General features: G+C 35.5%; 1 protein-coding gene across 2 annotated transcripts in view; it reads right to left on the bottom strand.

Moving 5' to 3' along the window:
* Positions 1 to 683: 683 nt before the first annotated feature.
* Positions 684 to 26,523, bottom strand: part of NAA35 (N-alpha-acetyltransferase 35, NatC auxiliary subunit) — a 94,862-nt gene continuing 69,022 nt past the window's right edge. For both annotated transcript variants that reach the window (XM_068973884.1, XM_068973885.1), the window contains 10 exons: positions 23,519 to 23,625; positions 16,617 to 16,683; positions 14,659 to 14,757; positions 13,932 to 14,110; positions 6,824 to 6,960; positions 5,723 to 5,790; positions 4,747 to 4,887; positions 4,228 to 4,350; positions 1,859 to 1,939; positions 684 to 1,061 (listed from right to left, as the gene is read on the bottom strand). In XM_068973884.1, coding sequence (XP_068829985.1) covers positions 1,002 to 1,061; positions 1,859 to 1,939; positions 4,228 to 4,350; positions 4,747 to 4,887; positions 5,723 to 5,790; positions 6,824 to 6,960; positions 13,932 to 14,110; positions 14,659 to 14,757; positions 16,617 to 16,683; positions 23,519 to 23,625 — 1,062 coding nt within the window. In that variant the 3' untranslated portion in view covers positions 684 to 1,001. The remainder of the gene's footprint in view (positions 1,062 to 1,858; positions 1,940 to 4,227; positions 4,351 to 4,746; positions 4,888 to 5,722; positions 5,791 to 6,823; positions 6,961 to 13,931; positions 14,111 to 14,658; positions 14,758 to 16,616; positions 16,684 to 23,518; positions 23,626 to 26,523) is intronic.

The raw sequence follows: 26,523 nt of genomic DNA, 5'->3' as shown, positions 1-26,523 counted from the left end.
TCTGCTAACAATACTGTCTTGTTAATAGCAGGACCAAAGAAAGGAAAGGCCCCCAGATATCACGGCAATACGGGACAGAACAGCAGTGCAGACGGGGGAGGAACTAGCAGCAAAGGAAGAAGGCTGGGACCACTGGCACTGGGCACTTGTAGGTACAGGTGAATTTAAGTCAATTTTCAGAGCCAGAGGATGCTGGAAAGGCCCCAGCTGAAAATGTTTCATGGGTTAAACTAAGTGGTAATAAAAAGCAGTATGTCATGTTTAAACCTAATCCTATAGTATCACTAGTAAACATGATGTGTTATCTTAAAAAAAAAAAAGTGCTAAAAGTAACAGTTAAAAGGATTAAAAACATTCTGACAAAAAAAATTCTGATATATAAGATACTGTGACACACAAAACCACAATCCCTGTGTGACTTAGTATCCCTACATAGCTAGGCTGCTGGTGCTGCTATGTCGCTTCAGTCGTGTCCGACTGTGTGACCCCATAAATGGTCCCCCAAAACCTCCCTTAAGTGTATTTAGCCCAAATCCCATGTGAGTGTTTACGAAATCCCTTGATTTGAAACTCTTAATTTGTTTGAACTGCTCAAATATTAAGAGTAAACACCTTCAATTCTTAACACGTATCAACAAAGTGCTATTTTTTCATCCCCAATAGTGCATTTTTTTGTCAAGAAATTTATTAACCTTTACAAACACTATTTTCACTCATTCATAAAAAATGACTTATGATTAAATCTGTAATAAAACCATATAACATTCATCAATGCATTCGATAAGACTAGTTTCATCCATGGAACATAATAAACCACTTTAAAACAGCAGTTTTCATTCACGTCATATAAGGCTGTCAAATTAAAAGTATTCCTTATAATGGGTTGTTATCCAAGAAATCCATTTCACTTCACGTTATGTGGTAAGACTGACGGATAGATCCTCTAAGAACAGAATCTGAAAGTAGACTCCACCCTTTTGGTCCCCTTTTCAGTCTTTCTCTCAAACAAGTTTCACAACAGGAAAATATTTGTGAGCAGAGAAATCAAATTCAGGAGGAACCTGTGAAAACAAAGTCAATCAATGTATCTTATACATATTTAGACAGTAAACAAAATAAGGACTTTTAATTTTAGACTCTTGTGTTTTTAGAAACAAGGAAAAGAAAATGATTTAGCTTATCTCTGCATCTGTGAAGGTCATTAGAAAGCATGCTGACCAATGGTTTTCTATTTTTAGAGAATACTTAATGAAGATAGACTTAAATTACAGGAAAAGGTCATGGGTCAGTGATTTCTTTCGGTCCCAGGGTAGCTGCTACTTCTGAGCAATGAAAAGAGTCACTGGTAAAGCAGAGGTGATAAGAAAGAGGGATAACAGAAAAGCAATGAGAACAAACAAATAGAGGTATGTATTACATAATGCAGATGCCACCAGAAATGGCTCAGTGGTTGGCCTCTTTCTTCTGCACTGAATGTTGATACAGCACCAATGAAACACCAACCAAGGGAGGCTTACAGAATCTTCCATCTCCCAAGCCATTAAAGTATTCATTTACTGAAGCATTCACTTTTCTAAAGATGGATGACTTTTTAAATAACTCCCATAAATTGGTTTTCACACATTTTCTATTGTTACCTGAAGTCATTCAGTAATTTATGTGGAAGGGCAGAGCAAACTTTAGAGATTTTAAGTCAACAAAATCTGTAAGTTTCAAGGCAAAATGGCAAGCTCCAATTTATTTTCTGCCACTGAATCTCTTTTAGAATCATCTTTATGGCATTTTGACTTTTTGTAATATTTATTCATCTTACTAAAAAAAATGAAGTTTATAACAATTGAATAACAATATATTTTACCTTTGATTCCTTTTTGTGTCCTCCTGCCAATAACTTCATGACCACAAAGTTGGGTTTGGCAACCTTTAAAATTCTATTGACCTAAATAATAAACAACATTAAGCTATTGAAACAATCAAAACATAAAATTCATAGTCAAAATATATTGATTTATATATACCAACAGGAATGTGGCCCAAAATAAGTGTCAGTATTTTATTAAAATGAAACCAATTTCAAAATATGAGTACCACCATGTATCTTTTAGTAACAAAGAACTCTAGTTTACCATCATGAAAACTTTAAAGGACTACTGTATCTTGTTTTCATTAAAACCAAAAAGCATTACATTGTGAAGTCCTGCAAAGCAGTACAACATGTTAGGGGCACAGACTCTAGAGTTAAGCTGTCTAGTTTCAAAGTCCAGTTTTGCCACTTAATAGCTGTGAAACCTCTGCAAGTTTTCTAATCTCTCTGTTCTCAGTTTCTTCATTTGTAAAAATGGGGATATAATTTACCTATCCCACAAAGATTTGTGAGGACTGAGTTAACACATATTACAATCTGAAACTCACGCCTAGCAGGCAGTAAGCGTCCTTTAACTGGTATTTCTGACAACCATTTATCCAAAACATTTCACCTGAAAATATGAGTAACAATGGAATGGAATACTCACTTCTCTTTTAGAGGGAGTAATGGGCAACTTGAAGAAAAAAAAAAATTGCCTACTTCTTACTGACCTCACTTGACATATCACCTCAAGTTCAGGAACTGCCGCCCCTCAGCTCCATTATCACATATCCACTCACCTACATGACTACTCCATTTGGGCATCCAAAAGCCATGTCCAAAACTGAGCTCCTGACCTTCCCAGCCTTGCCTCCCCACATGTTCCAGCCTCAGTCTTCGCCTTACAACTCAATCCAACCAGATGGTGCTCAGGTCAAAAACCTCAAAACCACCCTTGACTCCTGTTTTTCTCTAATTTCACCTCCAATCCATCAGTCAATCCCACTGGCTAGACCTTAAAATTTATAGAGAATGCAATCACTTCTGATCCACTGGCACTACCATCTGTCACCTGGATCATAGCCATGGCCTCTTAACTGGCTCCCTGGCTTCCATCCTTGATTTCACCAGTCTATTTTAACAACACAGTGGCCAGCATGGTGATACTTTAGAACAAAAATCAGATCTGGGCACATTAAAACTCTCCAACAGCTCAAACCTGTGTTCACCTCACTCCAGCACACAGCCCTGGGCTGTTCTTCAAATACTCCCAGCAACACTCCTGCCTTTGTACCTTTACACGTGTGGATCCCTCTGCCTAGAAGGCTCCATTCCTGGGTGGTCATATGACTTGCTTCTCTACCTTCCTCCAAGATTTGCTCAGAGGCCAACTCATTTAAAAATGTCTAATCCCTTCCACTTCCATACCTCTGGGAGCATTCACTATCTCTATTCTCAGAAGAAAAATCTCTTTTAAGGTTTTTCTTCATAGTACTTCTGATCTTCTAATAGACTATTTATTTGCTGCCTGCCCCCTGCTGCCCCTTGAAGGGTCCAGATTTCTGTTTGTTTTTTTTCCCCCTGCTGGAATATACCAGAGTACTTAGGACATAATACACACTCGACAATATCTATATATTTATCATTTCCCACATGTACACAGGTATCTGTAAGGTAAACCCCAAGAAGCAGAATTTCGGGGCCTAGGTACCTGTGATTTTTTGACAGATCGCTAAAATACCTTTCATGGAGGCTGTATCAAGATATACCCCTCAAAATGGTCGGTGTGTTACTCTCATTTACAGAATAAATACATTTCAATAAACTAGGTTATATAGTAAATTAATGAAACTCATAAGAGGCTGAAACAATATTTTGTATTTTGCAAGTTCTAAGCTCTGCAGAATGATACTCAAAATAGTCTTCAAAACAATAGGCTTTATTTTAAATGGTCAAATAGAATAAGATTGTTTTTACTTCCTGTGATAACTGACCAGATCATTTTTTAGATTTAAGATTTACATAATTATATTTTTATACAGTAAACTATAGATTAAAATTTTTAAAATTTAATGTTAACATTACTGAGCTGTAGATCAATCTGGGTCTTATTTCTATTCTTCCAGCTTTATGGTTCTAAGTACTAATTTCTCTTTGCACTGATTTCTAAATTTACACAAAGGAGATATTTGTATCACTTCTTTCATCATATAATTTTAAGTCTGACAAGGTTAACAAAGTGATTGAAATCCTTAGCAGAAACATCACAGTCTTCATTTATTAATACTATAAGGTTCATTTTATAATTAAACTGTTATCCAGTAGTAAGTGATGTACTTCCTGACAAACTTCCTGTAGAATAACTGTGACTGGAGTTTTACCTCATGGTCTGGGTTTGGGATATTTTCCAGTATCATTTTTGCCTGCTGAAAGTGCTTACTAGCTGCCACATACAGTTCTGGAGACTGAGGAGGAGGGCTATATTTATTGAGGTCAGACATTTCCTAAAAAGGAAGAAATATTATTATTTAAAATATGTTTAATGTGAAAAAACTCTAAAATACTTTCTTAAATTAAAGAATTCTACATTGATTATCCATTCACATATGGACACTAAAGCAAACACTCTGCATGTCCTGGTTTTTTCCTATTCAATTTTCAACCTTTATATACCACACTTCATATTATTCTCATATTTAAATAACTGTTAATGTGATGAGTATACCCAACAAAGTCAAATAATATTCACACTATTTAAAATTGCTATTTCATCGCTTTATCTCACTGGTCCAGTAAGAGTTTCACTTGACTATTTCAGCAAAATGGCTAGGTACAAATAGCACATCTCCAAGAAGGTCTAAGACTAAATATTTTGCAGTTATTCTAAGGAGCAGGTTCACCTTGAACTGCAGATAGTGCACTGGTGGTGGTGTCATCACACTGTTGAATGGAGCAAATCTGTGCTCATATCGAACTTGTTCACTATCAAGCTCAAACTTGGGTTTTCGTACTTTGCCATCCATGTCAAAAGCTACCATGGTCTACAGTACAAAGAGAGAGAAAGATGGTAACAGTATGAAAATGTGAACATCCTCATTAACAGAGAGCAGAAAATAAGAAACAGCTATTTATATACAGTTAATCAAAACAAGGCCCAGAAATCAAAAACAGGAAGAGAAACACTAGCTTTAATACTCATTTTGATATTCTGCACCATCTTTTATATGAAAAATATTCAGGTTCTAGTGTCTAATATTTCAGTTTCCCCAGTGAAATTGTGCCACATGCATATTCTTCTTCTTAAGGCTCTTGTAACAGCTTTGAAAACTTCAAGTAAAAGCTCCTGAAGAAATAGTAATATATCATTTCTATAAGAAAAGCACTGACCCTGTTTTCCGAACAGAATTCCATGTTCTATTTTATGTATTTTAGTATGTTTCCTCGAGTTACTATCTCCTGAAAATGCTTGCTTTGCTTAAATTAACCCCTTCATTATGGAGCTTGCCTCTTTCCTAACATACTTCTAAAAAACTCTGGAACCCATCTCTTCCAAGAAACCTTTTCTGATCATCAATCAGAAGTAAACTCTTCCCTCTCTTAGTATCCATGCCACATATATGTCATCTGGTCTAACATTAACTAGGCACTTGAGACAAGGATCATATCAGCTTAGACTTGGTATCTCACAATGCACCTAGTACTAGACATCTGACATATGACAAATGTTCAGTATCTGTTAAACAAATTAATAAAACCAATAGACTTGGATAAAAGGTCATTTTTAAGCAGACAATTAGTAAAAATGAAGGTTAAATTAGAACCTAGAATCACAGGAGAGTTCATTTTAAATAATAAAATAGCAATGTAGCAACTTACTTTGAACATTCCAGCACACATGTTCTGATATGCCTGGCTCATTGTGATCTCTCGGCTCAATGGGCGAACTATAATTAGAAAGAAAATTATCCAAATTATTTTCCCTCCTCCTCTTGCATTACTGCAGAAGAAATCTAAATTAAAAAAAAAATCTTCTATCTTGTTTACCAAATTAAAATATTAAAAAGTTTGTTCCCACAGGCTAAATTTTATGGCCCAAATCTACAAATAATAAAACAGAGCTAAGGTTAGACAGTAATTGTGTTCCCCAAACCATAAGATTTCAGTATAAATTAACTGTAATTTTTTCTCAAGTCACAATACAGAGACAATTTCTTATTACAGGAAAGCCATGAGTATAGTCATTTAATGACCCACTCAAACTGCTGAAATCAGAAGGGAACACAAAGCACTATTTTGTAATGACTACAGTCTATCTGTACCGGCCCATGAGTGATTAATAGGGTAGTCCCCTGGAAACCCTTCTTTCTTCTCATGGTCCTTGGGCAGTGTATGATCATCTTTCTGTTTGACTGTTAAGAGCACCACTCCAGATTTTCTTCCTTCCTGAGCTGTCAGCCTTCTGTCAAAAGAGTATCGGAAGTCTCCTGCTGTCTTGTTCCTTATCTTACTCCATGTGGTTACTACTTCTTGTCCTAAGGTCCTTTGACACATGAAATAGGAAAGAAGTAAAAGAAAAGCAAGGAAAGAAACGAAAAGGATTCTACCACTAATACTGTGACTCAGTTTCTACCCCAATATCTTCGAAGAGAAGATGAGTGAGTGAGTGAGTGAAATTTGCTCAGTTGTGTCTGACTCTTTTGAGAGCCCATTTATTGTAGCCTGCCAGGCTCTTCTGTCCATGGAATTCTCGGCCAGAATATGGAAATGGGTAGCCATTCCCTTCTCCAGGGGATCTTCCCAACTCAGGGATTGAACCCAGGTCTTCCGCACTGCAGGCGGATTCTTTACCAGCTGAGCCACCGGGGAAGAGAAGATGGTGAGAATAAAAATATAATGACTAATTCATCCATTATTTGATGAAATTAAAGTACATTCCAGTGTTACTTATTTCTTAAGTTTAAAAATAATTCCCATCACCTTTCTTCTTTTTTTTTGTTTTTTTACTACTACGGCCTTTTTGCTGCTCTTCCATTATCCTTTCCTCTGCCATCTGAGAGCCATCGGCACGACTTAATGTCGACATCAACCAGGCATAAAGAAATTCAGAGAGATACCTTAATGGAAAGAAAATGTTAGTTAATGATAGATGTCTGAATGAGAGCCTGGTCAACACATGCACTAGTACTAATAAAGAGAGATTTTTTTTATATAATGTTTTAAAAGCTTTTTGTTTTAAAACAAGATTATTCAAATAGATAATGGATTAGATCTTTAAAAAATGACCATTACAAATAATTAACTTTCCCTATCCTGTTGCCATACAATATGGAAAATTTCTTGTTGCCACACAATATGGAAAATATACTGCAATGATATGAGTTTTACAACTTTTCAAAAGATTTCTGGAGGGGGTACAAATCAGGGGTATAGTATTAACAGATACAAACTACTATACATGAAATAGATAAGCAACAAGGATTTACTGTATAGTACAGGGAATTACACTTATTATCATGTAATGACCTATAATTAAATATAATTGCAAAAGTACTGAATCATTATGCTATACACTTGAAACTAACACAATACTGTAAATCAACTATACTTCAATTAAAAAAGACTTCTTGGTAATTACATATATCAGTAGATCAAATAAATGTCCAGCAAATTGTCTTTACTGTATCAATATAGGTCACATTTCACCTAAACCCATTAAGGAATTTATTTTCTTATTAATTACAAAAGGAAACAAATACAGAACAAAAATTACATGTATTAGATAGAATGATTCTAAAACATTAAAAACATGTAAGCATATAATTTACTTGAGTTTATTCAATAAAGAATTGTGAGACAGATTATCTCACCAGGTACTAAATTCTTTTAAGTTTAAAATGGCAAATAATACTTTCTCTTAGGCCAGAAAAATAGTTCAAACCTAGGATATAAATATATATTCCTTCAATAAAATTATGGACCACTACTATATTAAATGAAAATCAAAGATTTATAAGAGATTTCATGATCAAGTTTGTATGACACATTCCAAAAATTTCTCAAACAGTTATAAGGCAGGTTATACTGTTAAAACACGTTAAAAAAGAACATTTTAAAGCAAAGGAAGAGAACTCTCTGGAAGTCCAGTGGTTAGGACTTGGGTGCTTTTACTGCATGGCCCGTTTTCAATCCCTGGTGAGGGAACTAAAATTCCACAAGTAATATAGCACGGCCAGGAAAAAAAAAGCAAAACAAATGAAAAGATACACCTGGAATGACTTAGGTACTTTAATACTGAACTGAGCACTAAGCCTCCTGGCAGCTAAAGCAAACCAGGAAATCTGAGTAGAAAAAGTATATATAAAGTATGATTTTATCTGATTAGAAAAAGTATGTATTACGTGGAGAGAAAAGAATTCCTGGCAATGAATTTAAGAAAAGCACTTATTATAAAATCTTCTAAAAAATAAAAATGAATTTTTCCCCCATCACACTATAAAATGAGGATTTGTAACCTACCTTATCAAAGAGATGATTTCTATAGAGAACTAATGCTACCTTCTACCTTCTGACTACCTAACCCAAGGAGAGATGAGTAAAGGGGAGAGCTGGCATAATTCATGCCTTTCATTTATCAGATATATCAACAAGCTTTTTACTAACTGCTTTATCAAAATTAATATACAATTTTATCTAAACAGAGTCAAAGAGCTTATATTCTATACCAGTTCTAAACTGTGATCTCAGGACCAGCAGCAGCCTCACCAGCAAAGCAGTTATAAATGCGAATGATTGGGGGGGGTCCTACCCTAGACCTACTAAACCAGGAATGCCAGAACAGAGCCCAACAAGTTGCTTTCCAAGTGATTATGATGCATGCTAAATTTAAGAATTATTGTTTTAGTTTTTTTAACTGATTTTTAGGGTCCACATGCTCTAGGGATCACATTCAGGAAGATCAACAACAATATATATTTTATAAAAATGCTGGAGCCCAATCTGTAATACTAAAACTAAACAGCAGTTAAAACTAACATCACAGTAGACCAGGATACTTACAAGCAGAAGTAAAATTTCTTTTGTTAGCAAGAAATGAATCTGCTCAAATATACAAGTAAATTTCTATTCAAGTATTTATCTGAATGTAATTCATCTGCCAATTCTTTGTGTCAAAGAGCATATAAAAATTATATTTTGAGCAATCAAGAGCACAAAAGCTTCCAATCAGCTGCCTCAAACAACAAAACTTGAGCACAATCCTCTACAAACTGACTTGTTTGAACAGGAGTGTCCAGTATGAATTAATGAAAAAAAAAAAGTTCTAAGTAGCTATAACACCTGTTGGTAAGAGCTGTTACCTACATGAATGTTGGATAATATACAAAATAATATTTTTCTCACATAACTATACTGATGCTCGAATTCATTTTTACAACCAAGAATTACCTGCTAAGAGCCCTAGCATCCATGACAACAAAACCATGTTAATGATTATGTTGTTCAGCCACTAAGTCATGTCTGACTCTGTGTGACCCTATGGACTACAGCACACTAGGCTTCCTTCGCTGTCCTTCACTATCTCCCACAGTTTGCTTAAACACCTGTCCACTGAGTCAGTGATGCTATCTAACCATGTCATCCTCCATCACCTCTTTTTCCTCCTGCTCTCCATCTTTCCCAGCATCAGGGTCTTTCCAATGAGTCAGCTCTTGGCATTAAGTGGCCATAATATTGGAGCTTCAGTTTCAGTATCAATCCTTCCCATAAATATTCAGGGTTGATTTCCTTTAGGACTGAGGGATTTATCTCCTTGCAGTCCAAGGGATTCTCAAGAGTCTTTCCCAGCATCAGTTTGCTTGTGGTCTGTGTTCTTTATGGATGCCCAACTCTGAGATTCATACATGACTACTGGAAAAACCATAGCTTTGACTATATGGACCTTTGTTGGCAAAGTGATATCTCTGCTTTTTAATATGCTGTCTAGGTTTGTCGTAGCTTTCCTTCCAAGGAGAAAGCGTCTTCAAATTTCATGGCTGCAGTCACCATCCTCAGTGATTTTGGAGCCCAATAAAATAAAAATCTGTCCCTGTTTTCCCCTTCTTTTGTCATGAAGTAACAGGACCAGATGCCATGATCTTAGTTTTTTGAATGTTGAGTTTTAAGGCAGCTTTTTCACTCTCCTTTTTCACCTTCATCAAGAGGCTCTTTAGTTCCTCTTCACTTTTTGCCATTAGAGTGGTATCATCTGCAGACACTTCTAGCAATCTTAATTCCAGCTTGTGATTCATTCAGCCTGGCATTTCACGTGATGCACTCTGCATATAAATTAAATTAGCAGGGTGACAGTATACAGTTTTGACATTCTCCTTTTCCAATTCTGAACCAGTCCGTTGTTACTTGTCTGGTTCTAATTGTTGCTTTTTGACTGCATATAGGGTTCTCAGGAGACAGGTAAGGTGGTCTGGTACTCCCACCTATTTAGCAATTTGGGCTTTGGTTCCGCTACCTCTTCAAAATCTAGCTTGTACATTTAAAAGTTCTCAGTTCAGGTACTGCTGAAGCCTGGCTTGAAGGATTTGAGCATCACCCTGCTTGAAGGATTATGAAATGAGTACAATTGTATGGTAGTTTGAACTTTCTTTGGCATTGCCCTTCTTTGGGATTGGAAGGACAATTGAGCTTTTCTAGTCCTTTGGCCACTGCTAAGTTTCCAAATTTGCTAACAATGAGTGAAGCACTTGAACAGCAATATCTTTGAGGATTTTTTAAAGATGAGCTGGAATTTTATTACCTCCAGCAGCTTTGTTTGTAGTAATGCTTCCTAAGGCCCACATGATTTCACAGTCCAAGATATCTGGCTCTAGGTGAGTGACCACATTATCATGGTTATCTAGGTCATTAAGATCTTTTTTGGTATAGTTCTTCCATATATTCTTGCCACCTCTTCTTAGTGTCTTCTACTTCTGTTAGTTACTTACTGTGTCTGACCTTTCCGTGCCCATCTTTGCATGAAATGTCCCCTTGATATCTCCAATTTTCTTGAAGAAATCTCTAGTCTTTTCCACTCTATTGTTTACCTTTATTTCTTTGCACTGATCACTTAGGAAGGCTTTCTTACCTCTCCTTGCTACTCTCTGGAAATTTGCATTCAGCTGGGTATATCTTTCTCTTTTGCCTTTCACTTCTATTCTTTCCTCGGCTATTTGTAAAGTCTCCTCAGATAATCACTGCCTTCTTACATTTCTTTTTCTTTGGAATGCTTTTGGTCACCACCTACTGTACAATACTATAACTAGATCTAATTCCCTGAATCTATTTGTCACCTCCACTGTATAATCATAAAGCACTGATTTAGGTCATACCTGAATGGTCTAGTGGTTTTCCCTACTTTCTTCAATTTAAGTCTGAATTTTTTAATAAGCAGCTCATGATCTTTGCCCCTGTCAGCTACAGGTCTTGTTTTTGTCGACTGTATAGAGCTTTCTAATCTTCAGCTGCAAAGAATATAATCAATCTAATTTCAGTACTGACTATCTGGTGATGTCCACGTGTAGTGTCATCTCTTGCATTGTTGGAAGAGGGTGTTTCCTATGACCAACGTGTTCTCTTGACAAAACTGTTAGCCTCTGCCCTGCTTCATTTGTACTCCAAGGCCAAAACTGCCTCTTACTCCAGGTATCTCTTGACTTCCTACTTTTGCATTCCAATCCCCTATATGAAAAGGACATTTATTTATTTATTATGGAATTAGTTCTACAAGGTCTTGTAGGTTTTTATAGAATTGTTCAATTTTAGCTTCTTTGGCATTAGTGGTTGGGGCATAGACTTGGATTACTGTGATGTTGAATGGTTTGCCTTGGAAATGAACTGAGATCATCTTGTCGTTTTTGAGATTGGACCCAAGTACTCTATTTTGGACTTTTATTGACTGTGAGGGCTACTCCAATTCTTCCAAGGGGTTCTTGCCCATAGTAGTAGATATAATGGTCCTCTGAATTAAACTCATCCATTCCCATCCATTTTAGTTTACTGATCTCTAAGATGTTGATGTTCACTCTTGCCATCTCCTGCATGACCACATCCAATTTACTTTAATTCATGGACCTAACATTCCTGGTTCCTATGCAATATTGTTCTTTACAGCACTGGAATTACTTTCCAATGCAGAAACAATGCTCAGCTGTGGATGTGCAGGTGGTGAAAGTAAAGTTCGATGCTGCTGCTGTACAGTTGGTAAGTTGTGTCCAACTCTTTGAGACCCCATGGACTGCAGCACACCAGCCTACTCTGTCCTTTACTATCTCACAGAGTTTGCTCAAACTCATGTCCATTGATTTGGTGATGCTATCCAACCATCTCATTCTCTGTTGTCCCCTTCTTCTCCTTCCCTCAGTCTTTCCCAGTATCAGAGTTTTCCAATGTCAGCTCTTCTCATCAGGTGGCCAAAGCATTGGAGCTTTAGTTTCAGCATCAGTCCTTCCAATGAATATTCAGGGTTGATTTCCTATAGGATTGACTGGATTTATCTCCCTGCAGTCCAAGGGATTCTTAAGAGTCTTTCTCAATACCACAGTTCAGAAGCATCAATTCTTCAGCTCTTCAGCCTTCTTTATGGTCCCACTCTCATATCTGTACATGACTACTGGAAAAACTTTGATTCTACATACCTCTGTCAGCAAAGGGATATCTTTGCTTTTTAATATGCTGTCTAGATTTGTCATAGCTTTTTTTCCAAGAAGCAAGCATCTTTTAATTTTGTGGCTGCAGTCACTATCCTCAGTGATTTTAGAGCCTAAGAAAGAAAAGTACCACTGTTTCCACTTTTTCCCCATCTGTAATCCATGAAGTGATGGGACCAGATCTCAAGATCTTCATTTTTCTAATGTTGAGTTTTAAGCCAGCTTTTTTACTCTCCTTTTTCACTTTCATCAAGAGGCTCTTTAGTTCCTCCTTCACTTTCTGTCATTAGGGTGGTATCATCTGCATATCTGAGACACTGATATTTCTCTTGGCCATCTGGATTCCAGCTTGTAATTTATCCAGTCTGGCATTTCGCAGATGTACTCTGCATACAGTTACATAAACAGGGTGACAATATATAGCCTTGATGTATTCCTTCCCCAATCTGGAACCAGTCTGTTGTTCCATGTCCAGTTCTAACTGTTGCTTCTTGACCTGCACACAGGTTTCTCAGGAGGCAGGTAAGGTGTTTTGGTATTCCCATCTCTAACATGGATGATGTTAATGGTGTGGAAAATAATTATTTTCCTGCCTCCACATCAGTGACTTCAGGGAATACACAATATTTTCAGTTAAATAATTTTAAAATGAATTGAAAATAACTATAATTAGATCTAATATACTAAACTTAGCTGTTTGTGATGGGTAACAATAGGTCATTTCTATTTTAAATTACAACCAAATTACTATACTTTGCTAGACTGAAAAAAAGATGCAAGATAGCTGAATTCATTTTAGATGCCAATTTTCTTACTTTATTCTGTGGCAGGTTTTTCATGTCTAAAATATTCTCAAGCATCCTCTTACTAGAAATATCTCCCCAAGTGAAAGTAAAGAACTACTCTGCTGAAGATTACCTCTTGTAAACTTCTTCAAAGCTACTGAGACAAATCCTCAGGGCCAGTTTGCAACAGTTATACTCCCAATGATAATCTTAGCCATAATTTCTTCTCAGAAGGAGGATCAGGTTCATATTTTGAACTTTAATTCATTTAAGTACATTCCACAGCTAGTACCTAGTGTCACTGATGTCAGGGCAAAATGTATGTTAATTTTTCTCTTTGGAAACAGATAAAAGTTCATTAATCAATTTACTTCTAAGCAGTTTATTAGTAATTTTAAAATAACAATTCAAATGGCAGAAAAAATGTATTTGTACACTATTAAAACACTGAAGATTTTTAAGATGATCTGGCTCTAATTTTCAATAGATATTCTTCAACTGTCCCACAAGTAAAATTCAAATAGAGTAAATTTAAAAAAAAACCTAAAATTACACTCTACAGATACTCTCACAGATCTTATCTATCCCACCCACCATCAATTTTAACTCCAATCATTCTCTTACCAATATATGTAATAATACTCGTGCATGCTGTAGAGCTCCAATTCGAAGCCACTTAGGAGATACTGTATCATAATTCGAAGGTTATGGTAAAGGACCCAGGTACCTAAACAGGCCAAATGCTGCCTGTGGGGCTCCTGTTTCAACAGCATAGTATGAAGAGCTGCATCAACCTTCTCTGCCTATCACAACAAAATGTCATTAATATCAACTTGTTAAGGTAATGAAAGAATTACAAAAAATGTAACAGCTAAAAATAGCACATGAGCAGATAATGTAACTCTCACCATTTAAAGAATTCATACTTTCAAGTGCACCTTTGGTTAGATCTACATTCAAACCTTTCATTTCTGAAAGGATAATATTTATCTAAACACTTCCTAGATTAAAAAGACTTCACAGTATAAAAAGAACTGGCTTCAGATCTTTAGTTACATTATCAATGTTGCTGTTGCTCACATTTAAATGAAGACTAATATATTTTTATTACAATGTAAACTTACTCTAATTAAACTACAGCTCTATACCTTTCACTGATTATAAAATAATAATTTAAGATGTTTTTTATTTAGATTACTGTTCTATTTCTTTCTGTAAACCTTTCTTTGGTATATGTAACTGTTACATTTCAATGGAAAAGAAAATTCACCATATTAAAAAATTAAGTAGTCAAATTATTGTTCTAAAGAACTGCTTATTTTGGAAGGGAGGGCTTCTTTTTGGCTCTTACCTCATCCTGCAAGGTAGCAAATTCCTCAAGAATATGACCGAGTTTATCTCTCTGCCGAGCCCTGTTATGTCCATGGATCTGAATAAGACTACAGAATGGCTGTAATACACAATACGATTGTTAACTGTATTTGTTAACAGTATAATTTGTTAACTGTCAATATGAAATCTGCTGATACTAGTGAAAATTAACATTCCAAATTTTCAAAATCAGGTTTAAGGGAAAAAATGCTGTTATGTAACAATAATGCCTATGCATACTTATTACAAAGTTGTTTCTTTTACAGGAACTCAATACTAGAAATTATTAATAGCCACAGGAAAGTGGTTGTTTACAAAACTTGTTCTCATATGGCAAAAATAATTCCTTCAATCTTTAGATATTTTCCCACATATTCAAGAGCAGTTTCTTTTCTGCTTGTTTCAAGCTAAAAGCTACTGTTCAAACCGGACACTTCTGTGTGCTGCTTTAAATATACCAGAATGCCTAATAATTAGGTAATGGCTAAAACCCAGAAAAGCACAGTACAGAATCTGCCCGCAATACAGGAGACCTGGGTTCAATCCCTGGGTTGAGAAGATCCCCTGGGAGGAGGGAATGGCAATCCACTCCAGTATTCTTGCATGGAGAATTCCATGGACAGACAAGCCTTGTGGGCTACAGTCCATGGGGTCGCAAAGAGTCAGACACGACTGTGTGACTAACACTTGTTCACTAAGGTTCCTTATCACTGTTTTTATCTATTCAGTATTCTCATATAAAATACTGTAACAGTTTATGAATCAGACAACAGACAGGAATGCTCTAAGAAATAAGCATTTTAAGATTCTCTAAGGATAGTAATGATTTTACATTTGTATACTTTGACAGCTATTATCTCATTTAATCAGTAAGTAGCCTATAAGAGGTATCAAAGCAGTATTAACATTTTTTAAAGATTGGCAAGTTTATAAAAAAGTAAAGTGATCTGCCTGATAATGATAAAACAGTAGTTAATAAAAATAAAATCTGGTCTTTTATTGATTTTCCTTGCATCATACCATGCTCTCTTATCCCACAAACACACATTTAGTAAATGGAACTGGGCAAAAAAGATCTAGAAAAGTTATGATTTATAATTAATTTGACCAACTAGGAAGCTTTAATTTTTTTCAAGTTATTTGAGATTTGAAAAAAGTTCACAATCTTATCTAAAATTGGTAATTTTAATTTTACTATAGTCCTGCTCCTGGGTAGTTCAGCTGGTAAAGAATCCATCTGCAATGCAGGAGACCTTGGTCTGATTTCTGGGTGGGAAGATTTCCTGTAGAAGGGATAGGCTACCCACTCCAGTATTTTTGGGCTTCCTCGGTAGCTTAGAAAGTAAAGCATTGGCCTGCAATGCAGGAGACCTGGGTTCCATCCCTGGATTGGGAATATCCCCTGGAAGAGGGCATGGCAACCCACTCCATCCAGTATTCTTGCCTGGAGAAACCCCTTGTACAGAAGAGCCTGATGGGCTATAGTCCATGGGGTCACAAAGAGTTGGGCACATCTGAGCAAATAAGCACAGTACATAATCTTGCTCATTAAAGCAGTACAAACATAAATGCCTGGGGATGTTACCCATATTCATTATTTATAAGGTCAAAAGTAAGAGTTTTTATGTCCTTTTTTTTTTTTTTTTTTAAATGTAAACTCTTTTTAGATGAGGGTCATAGGTAATTCTGTTTCTGCTGTCCACAAGGGTTATGGTGAGAGGGTATCAGAAGGTGCCTTGGTATCTAACAATCTCACAGGAAGACTATAGGTTATGAAGCTATCCACTTGAGTCTAACAGGAGACAAAAATTTCCTACTTATTCAGGGAAAATGAATAAGAAATATTAGATGAAAAACAGCACAAATTAATGTTACTGATGATTTTGCATGCCACAGTTTTTAAGTATCCACCACAAAGATCCAAAGTGTAGCTCTTACCCGAACACAGTGAGTAACAAAAGAGTCAATACAGTCCTTAGCCTGGTGATTATTATATAGGCAGCACCTGTAAGATAATATGATATTCTTTTTATTCAAATTAAACTATTTGGCCTACAAAAAGGAACACTGTAGGTGCTACCAACACATAGGGAAGGTGGAAAAATGAGAAAATGGAAACAAATAAATCATGAAGCTGAAGAGTGCTAGCATTAAATTAGGAAGTATTTCACTATTTGTTAGCCACATAATAAATGTGCAATATTGCCAATTCCTTTAGTTCTGTACTTGGACAATTAAGTGCTGGATCCAATAAGATCAACAAAGAGAAAATCCTAAAGCTCTACTTTTTCTAATCCTACTCTAATATTCATTATTTTCCAACAGGTGGTACCCTTGTGAACTGTACTTACAACAGTAATTATTTAAAAAATACTGTATAGAATCTGTTTTTTTCAAGATATACCTACATTTCCAATCACTGGCCAAAATCATCACCTAGACATCCTGCTAGCACCTCATGGCCTATCCTCACAAACCAGTGTCCTTGTGGTGCTCCTTATCTCAGTTAAAAGCACTGCTTAACTGAGAAAGGCTTTCCTGTTTAGTCTGGGATGATCTGTTACCTGCCTGGCCCTGGAGGAAAATACAAGAGCTAAAGAGATGGAAAGTGTTTTTTTCCCCCTTTTCGAGGTAGGAGGACAGTAGCCTTTGCTCCTAAGGAGACAGGAAGAAGTAAACACTTTTCTTGGTGCACTGAAAGCAGCTGACAACTTGCTATTCCTAAGTGTTTGCCATAACTGAGCAATCTGACCAGAACCTCAGAATAAAACAGAATCATGATCATGTGATAGAAAATGACAAAGCAGGCAGTAGCCAGAAGAAAGAAAAGGCAGGACACCTGAAACAGGCGGCAGCTAAAGAGAAGTGCTAGAAGATCCAAGGTAAGAAAATTGCTTAAGATGACAAAAATAAAGCACTTAAAAAAAGCGGACTTTCTGGATCCGAAAATGAGGATTTTTCAAGTTAAAAAAGTTAGTATGTAAAAGGATGTTCACAATAGCCTTGAGGATCAAGAGAATAACTTTCTTACAACACAGCAGAAAGAGAGAGGTGTCATGAGGAATACAGAGGAAAAAATCTACAAGACAAGAGTATGCAAAAGAGAGCTTTTAAAAGAAAAGAACAAGAAACAGATGACTACCTTGCTATAAACTCTGCTATACACACAGTTGATTCTCAGTATGTGTTAATTATGTTCTATAAACTCGCTGTGGATGCTGAAATAGAGAACACTGAAACACTGCTGTTAGGATAAAATACAGGATTACGTCCTTCCAGCCTCTGGTCCCAATGTTTTAATCAACTGATCAGTGTTTAACCTTGGTTTATGTGTGTTTCTTTTTAAAGACACTATATAGAAACTACACTGCTAATTGATTAGCAAAGAACACACGCCTGAGCAAATCTTATTTAACACACAATCTTTCTGTAAGGCACACCATAGCCTTCTTGTGCCAGGAACACTAGACAGCCTATCACTACAACTCAGTGGCCATGATACTACAAAATCACCAACAAAAAGCATAAAAACAGGGGCAAATAATTACACTATAAGGCACAAGAAGGTTGTCTTGTTTGACTTCCGCATTGCGTGAGTTGAATATTTTGCTACTTTACACATGTCCATGAAGATGGTAAGAGCAGAGTGAGTAATGATTTCAAGGTTAACAAATATATTCTAGCAAGTAGGCATATTAACAAATATAGAATCTGCAAATAATGAGGATCATACTGTATAATTAATTCTAAATGGACAACGGTAAGCGTGACAATGTGGAATCTAAGTGTTAAAGATTATTAAATAGAGAAGACAAAATACAAATTAAGATGTAGACACATTTCACATATATTATATTGTCAAAAATTAAAAAGTCTGATAATGCCTAGACTATGGGGCACCTGGAATCCTTATACACTGTTGGCTGGCATACACAATTCATTGAGTTATTTTTGAAAGCAATTTCACAAAATTAGTAAAGCTGAATATGCATTTGCCTGTGATAAGCAATTAATTTTTTTACGTGCAAAAGGAGTCATAATTCAAAGATGTTCACTACAGCACTGATTTCAATGGTGATAAATTAGAAATAAGGTAAATTTTCAACTGCAGAGAAGCAACAAAATAAACTTCAGTACAAAGTATGGATTTTAACACAATAAATTTGTTGGATAAACTTGGTCAATTTCAACATTCTAATGTTGAAGGAAAAAGTCATGTTGCAAAAGATACATATATATATCTATACAGACATACACACTGTGACAAAGTTTATGTGAAGTTTAAAAGCATAAAATAACCTGATGTTATTTATGGACACATATATTTGGGTAAACTGTACAAGTATTCATAAAGGTGAGACACATAAACTGTAGGACCAGAGTAAAGAAAAGGATGGGGTGGGGGAGGGGAATTTGAAATTATAGTCATCAGTTCTCAGTGTAGCCTAGGTTTCCCTGGTGAGATGTTTTTGAGGGGAACACAAGGTTAAAACTACTTTCATAATAATATTAACATGTTATCTGCCAAAAGCACTCATTCTCTCATAAGTGTACAATGGCTTTTCCAGAGGCTACATGGCAAGCAATACTGCAACAGACTGAAAACAGAAGCAGGTTAAAATAATTCAGTTATATTCTACTAAGACAGGCTTGAAAGATACTTGCAAAAATGTAAAACAATTCCACTTTTCTCATTAATTTTAATTAAAAAGTTATTTCCCATAAAATATTTGTCAATATGTGATTTATAAATGTGATGTATATTTATTAACATGTAATGAGTTTACTGTTTTTCAAAAAGAATAAACATTTTTAAAGTATTGTTTTAGTTTCTAAAATAGTAGGTATCAATAAACAGGACCAATATAAACAAAAGCTATTTGGGTCCTTAAACTCTTTTAAGAATGTAAAGACAAAAAACAGTTGAGAACTGCTACCTTAGATGTTATCTCTAATAAATGAATCCATTAAAATTAGCTTGCTCCTTGATACCTAAAGCTCAGCATTACTCCTGAGACCTTGCAGTTATTGTTTACTGTCAGGAAGCTTCATCCTTTGATTTTGCATAGCTCATTCTCAGTATATTCACATATATCACCACTTCCAAGAGGCTTTTCACAACCATCCCATTTATGAGAACCATCTCATCTTTATCTTTCTATACAGTACTTACGACCTGACATTATATATTTGTTCACAATTTAGTCTTTCCCATTAGAAGGTAAGCTCCCTGTCACCAGGTGTGTCTTTTTCTCTAGAATGCAGAAACGTGTCTGACAACATCAGATACCAAATAAGGGAATTAATAAAATTTACTAACTCATATATTGAGTGTTTGTATGAATGTAATAATGTATCAATAATTCACACATTGAGTGTAATATATGAGTAATTCATACATTGAGTGTTTATGAAATACTTAATTTTACCAATGACCTTATCAGTAATGGAATTTATAGAAACAAAATTAATAAAAACTCTGCTTAAAATGGATGGTGGTACAGGTGTCTGTCAATTCATATTTGAATACATGATACATTTAATCACTGAAATTTAAAAATAAGTTTTAATGATCTCTATATGCAGAGCACCCCATATTACATACTGAAAACTCTAAAGATTCTACCAAAAAAAAAAAACCTGTTAGAACTAATACAAGAATTCAGTAAAGTTGCAGGATACAAACTTATATACAAAACTGTCACACTGAACTATCAGAAAGAGAAACTAAGAAAATGATTCCATTTACAGTAGCATCAAATAGAATAAAATATCTAGGAATAAATTCAACCAAGGAGGTGAAAGACCTGCACATTGAAAGCTATAAGATATTGATAAAAGACACTGAAGAAGATACAAATAAATGGAAAGATATTCTAGGCACATGGACTGGAAGAATAGTTAAAATAGCCAACCTACTTAAAGTGATCTACAGATTCAATGTAATTCTTATCAAAATTCAAACAGCATTTTACACATTTTGATGTGACAAAAGATTAAGGAAAAAATCTTCAATCTCTATCACAAAGGATTAACCTCTCATAATACGCAAGGATTTGTTACAAACTTTGTGAAAAAGTAAACCATTTAATAAAAGTCCATGGGTAAAGGATAAAAAAAAAGGCAATTCACAGAAAAACCATCCCAAATGTCCAATGAACATCATATTAAGTGCTCAAACTGACAATGAGATATCACTTCTCATTGATATACACTGGAAAAAATTAAAGAATGATAACACCTACTACTGCTGGTCAGGATAAAGGAAAATTGTACTCTCTTATATTCCCAGTACAAATATAAATTGTTAAATCTTTCAGAATACAGTCTAATACATATATCAAAATTCAAACTATACATGTCCCCCCCACCCAGTAGTCTCACTCTGTAAAACACATGCATATTATGAAACATTTGGCAGCCATTAAAAAGAATTAACTATGTACTTTAAGATATAAAGTTATGATTACTTTTGAGTAGAAAAATTATAAATACATTTTAAAATTAAACTTTTGACTTAAAAAATCCATAAAAAATAATTAAATGTTCATAATAAAAGTAACTGTTTAATGTGATCCCATATATATATAAAATCATCTATGTATATATCTTATACACAAAGATAACTATGATGATGGTCATCAAAATGAGTTCCAGCTGAGTTATTTAAAACCCTAAAAAATGATGCTGTCAAAGTGAGGCACTCAGTATGTCAGCTAATTTGGAAAACTCAGCAGTGGTCACAGGATTGGAAAGATCGGTTTTCATTCCAATCCTAAAGAAGGGCAATGCCAAAAAATGTTCAAACTACTGTACAATTGCATTCACCGCATATGCTAGCAAGGTTATGCTTAAAATCCTTCATGCTAGGCTTCAGCAGTATGTGAACTGAGAACTTCTACACATACAAGCTGGGTTTAGAAAAGGCAGAGGAACCAGAGATTATATTGCCAACATTTGTAGGATTATAAAGCAAGCAAGGGACTCCAGAAAAACAAGTACTACTTCTTTATTGATTACACCAAAGCCTTTGACTGTGTGGATCACAATAAACTGTGGAAAATTCTTAAAGAGATGGGGATACCAGACCACCTTACCTGTCTCCTGAGAAACCAGTATGAGGGTCAAAAAGCAACAGTTACAACCATACAAGGAACAATGGACTGGTTCAAAATTGGAAAAGGAGTACAAGGTTGTATAGGGTCACCCTGCTTATTTAACTTATATGCAGAGTACTTCACTGGGCTGGATAAATCATAAAACTGGTGTCAAGATTGCTGGGAGAAATATCAACAACCTCAAATATGCAGGTAATATCACTTAAATGGTAGAAAGTGAAGAGAACCTAAAGAGCCCCTGGATGAAAGTACAAGAGGAGAGTGAAAACGCTCAACATTAAAAAGCTAACATCATGGAGTCCAGTCCCATCACTTCATGGCAAATAAAAGGGGGAAGAGTGGAAACAGTGACAGATTTTCTTGGGCTCCAAAATCACTGCCAACGGTGACAGCCATGAAATGAAAAGATGCATGCTCCTTGGAAGAGAAAGCTATGAAAAACCTAGACAGTGCACTAAAAAGCAGACATATCACTTTGCTGACAAAGGTCCATATAATCAAAGCTATGGCTTTTTTACCAGTAGTCATGTACAGATGTGAGAATTGGCCCATAAAGAAGTCTGATGCTTTCAACTGTGGTGCTGGAGAAGACTCCTAAGAGTCCCTTGGACGGCAAGGAGATAAAACTTGTCAATCCTAAAAGAAATCAACCCTGGATGTGCACTGGAAGGACTGCTGCTGAAACTGAAGCTCTAATACTTTGGCCGCTTGATGGGAAGAGCTGACTCACTGGAAAAGACCCTGATGCTGGGAAAGGCTGAAGGCAAAGGGAGAAGGGGATGGCAAAGGATGAGATGGTTAGATAGCATCACCGACTCAATGGATATGAATCTGAGCAAACTCTGGGAGATAATGGAGGATAGAGGAGCCAGGCGTGCCACAGTCTATCGTGTCGCGAAGAGTCAAACAGAGACTCTGTGACTGAACAGCAACAACCAACTGTAAAGCACACCACTACATGGCTTTCTTCCTGTTCATGTCCCACCTGCCTACAAACCTGAAAGTTCTCCTCGAATTACCTTCTAAATTACACTGGCACGAATCTTTTTGTCAGGATCAGCTTCTGGAGAACCACCTAAGACAGGACGCTACCAGAGTTTTATGTGAAACGTGGCATGATTTATTCAACAAATTGAATGCTGAACCACTAACTTTCTTTAAAATATGTGATTTCACACACTATATCTTAACAAATGCTGGTTTCTTTCCTAAGAAATAACATCTCCTTTCTTCTTTTCTCAAGGGAAAGGTCAATAAAGTTGACGTTCTTTTCCAAAAGGCCAATTCAAACGATCCTTCCAGCTTTTTATGGCAGCATAATTTGGGGAAATGACTCTACCAGCATATAATTAAGGATCAGTTATCAGCATTTTCTATTTCTATCTAGACTCAAAATTATTGAGAGGAAATCTTTTTATAATTATTTCCCAAAGTGTCTACTTAGCACAGTGCTTTGCACACAATAAGGGTCAATACAACTTGCTAAATTTCTGACAAGTCCTTGTAAGCTTTTCTTCTCGTACTGGACCCAGTATCAACTTCAGAAAACCTCAATTTAAATTTACATAATATGTGGCAGAAATCAATTAATTTTACAATAAGAGTAATTTTTTTTACATGGAGACTTGAATCCAACTGTTTGTATATCTTTGCCATAAAGGAGCACAGAGAATTTAGGCTTTTAAGAAACATACAGGCTATACAATGCCTTATGATACTTACTTTGGGGAGAGCACCGGAGGACTGACAAAAGACCGAAGAGCATCTTTCACCATGTCTTGCATGAGATGGATTCCAAAGACCTTTTTGTTATCCACCAGGAAAGTGGTCTTAAAACAAATGTTATATATATTAGTAATGCTGTCACAATCTTGACATATTGTACATGTATTTTTTATTACTGTGACATAAACATACTTCTTTTAAATGTCACAGAATGTAAGAGATTAAAATGTAAAAAGCCAGTAGAAAATTTTTATAAATCACTGCTTCCATATGGGTACTACTTAATCCCTATTTAAGAGTATTTTTACGCAGGAGAAGAAATGTGCAGGAAAAAAAATCTTTCAAGTCAAGGGTAGTAATATCGAACTAGTGAAAATGGAATGACATGTCTGAATATGTCAAATGAGCCAACATACAAGAAAAGGTTTCATAAATTATGAAATATTTAATGGTTATTAATATCAAGCCAGTTGATAACCTATCTCAAATACATACTTTGGAATACATAAAAACTTTCTGAAAGTGAAAGAACTGTATCTAAAATAATGAATTATTAAAATACATTGTTATTTACAATAATAATATTATTATTATTTACAATCCCACGAAGTCTGATATATTTTCACTTTCATTCAATTCAACATACAGTGATAATAATTTGTTTTGGCTGTACTAGTTCCTTTGCCTTTCTATATAAATTTTAGAAGTAGCTTGTTGACATCTACAAAAACTTCTGCTATAATTTTGAGATTGCTTTGAATCTGTAGATTAATTTCAGGGGATAACTGACATCTTAAAAAAACATCAATTCTTCCAATTCACAAATAAGACATATCTATTTATTTAAGCCTCCTTTGATGTCTTTCATTATTACTTTGTAGTTTTTTAGTATACAGGTTCTCCAAACAGGTGCTGGACTTACCTCTACGTACTTCATTCTTGAGGTTTAATATAAATAGTACTGCTTTAAAGTTTTTGGTTTGCATTGTTCATTGCAAGTATATAGAAATACAACTGCTTTCTATACAGTGGTATCATATCCTCTGATTTTGTAAAACTTATCTATCAGGTCTAGGAACTTCTTTGCAGATTCCTTGGTACTCTACATAGATAATCATGCTGTCTATAAAGAAATATTATTTCTTACTTTCTTAAATATATGTCTTTTATTTCTTTTCATGCCTCTTTTCATTGGCTAAGACTTCCAGTACCACATTGAGTAAAGTGGAGTGATGAGACTGGACATCCTTGCTTTCTTCCCAATCAAAGGAGAAAATAACTTACTCTTTCATCATTAAGTGTGATGTTAGCTATAGGTTTTTTGCACATGCTCTTTATCAGATTAAAAAAGTTCTCTTCCTAGTTTTGCTGAGAGTTTTGCAACATCATGAATGGATGCTGATTTTGTCAAATAGATATCCTGAATCTATTGAGACTTTACATTGTATGGTAAATTATACTTTAAACATTGAGCCAGGCTTGCATTCCTGTGATAAAATGCACTTGATTATAATGTATTTTCTTTTTTTATACATTGGTAGATTTGATCTCAGTTCAGTCACTCATTCGTGTCCGACTCTTTGTGACCCCATGAATCGCAGCATGCCAGGCCTCCCTGTCCATCACCAACTCCCGGAGTTCACTCAAACTCATGTCCATCAAGTCGGTAATGCCATCCAGCCATCTCATCCTCTGTCATCCCCTTCTCCTCCTGCCTCCAATCCCTCCCAGCATCAGAGTCTTTTCTAATGAGTCAACTCTTCGCATGAGGTGGCCAAAGTATTGGAGTTTCAGCTTTAGCATCAGTCCTTCCAATGAACACCCAGGACTGATCTCCTTTAGGATGGACTGGTTGGATCTCCTTGCATTCTAAGGGACTCTCAAGAGTCTTCTCCAACACCACAGTTCAAAAGCATCAATTCTTTGGCGCTCAGCCTTCTTCACAGTCCAACTCTCACATCCATACATGACTACTGGAAAACCATAGCCTTGACTAGAGGGACCTTTGTTGGCAAAGTAATGTCTCTGCTTTTGAATAAGCTATCTAGGTTGGTTATAACTTTCTTTCCAAGGAGTAAGCGTCTTTTAATTTCATGGCTGCAATCACCACCTGCAGTGATTTTGGAGCCCAGAAAAATAAAGTCTGACACCGTTTCCACTGTTTCCCCATCTATTTGCCACGAAGTGATAGGATTGGATGCCATGATCTTCGTTTTCTGAATGTTGAGCTTTAAGCCAACTTTTTCACTCTCCTCTTTCACTTTCATCAAGAGGCTTTGGTAATACTTTAATTCTTATGTTTTTAAGGGATATAGGTCTATAGTTTTCTAAGCCTGAAATGTCTCTGTCTGGTTTTGGTATTGAGGCAATGCAGGCCTCATGTGATGTGTTCTTGCCTCTTCTATTTTCTGGAAGAGTCTGTGTGTAGAACTGGCCTGGAGTTTTGTTTAAAGACTTTTAACTGTGAACACAATTTCTCAGATTGATACAGGAGTATTCAAATTGTCTACTTCTTGAAGGGGCACTGGTAGTGTCCCTCACTGAACTGGTCCATTTCACTTAAGTTTTTCATTTATGGATATAGAGTTATTTAGAATATTCTATATTACCCTTTTAATTTGTTTAGGATATATAATAATTCCTAATATTATTTATCTGTATCTTTTTTTATTCTTGGTCTGTCTTGATAGAGATTCATCAATTTTAGAACCAGCTCTTGGCTGTAATGATTTTATCTGTTATTTATCTCTTTCCTATTTTACACATTTCTGCTCTTATCTTTATTTTCTGCTGCTTGTTTCTAGTTCGATTTGCTCTTCTTTTTCTATATTTTTAAAGTAGAAGCTTAAATCATAATTTCTGACCTTTCTTTATATAAACATTTAGTTCTATACTAAGTACTGCTTTAACTGTATCCCACAAAGTCTGATATATTTTCATTTTCATTCAGTTCACAATAATTTCTAATTACCATCAACACTTCCTCCTTGACTCACAGGTTC

The sequence above is a fragment of the Capricornis sumatraensis genome, chromosome 6 (assembly GCF_032405125.1).
Source record: "Capricornis sumatraensis isolate serow.1 chromosome 6, serow.2, whole genome shotgun sequence".
Classification (NCBI taxonomy): Eukaryota; Metazoa; Chordata; class Mammalia; order Artiodactyla; family Bovidae; genus Capricornis; species Capricornis sumatraensis.
This window is presented reverse-complemented; position numbering and strand designations above follow the sequence as displayed.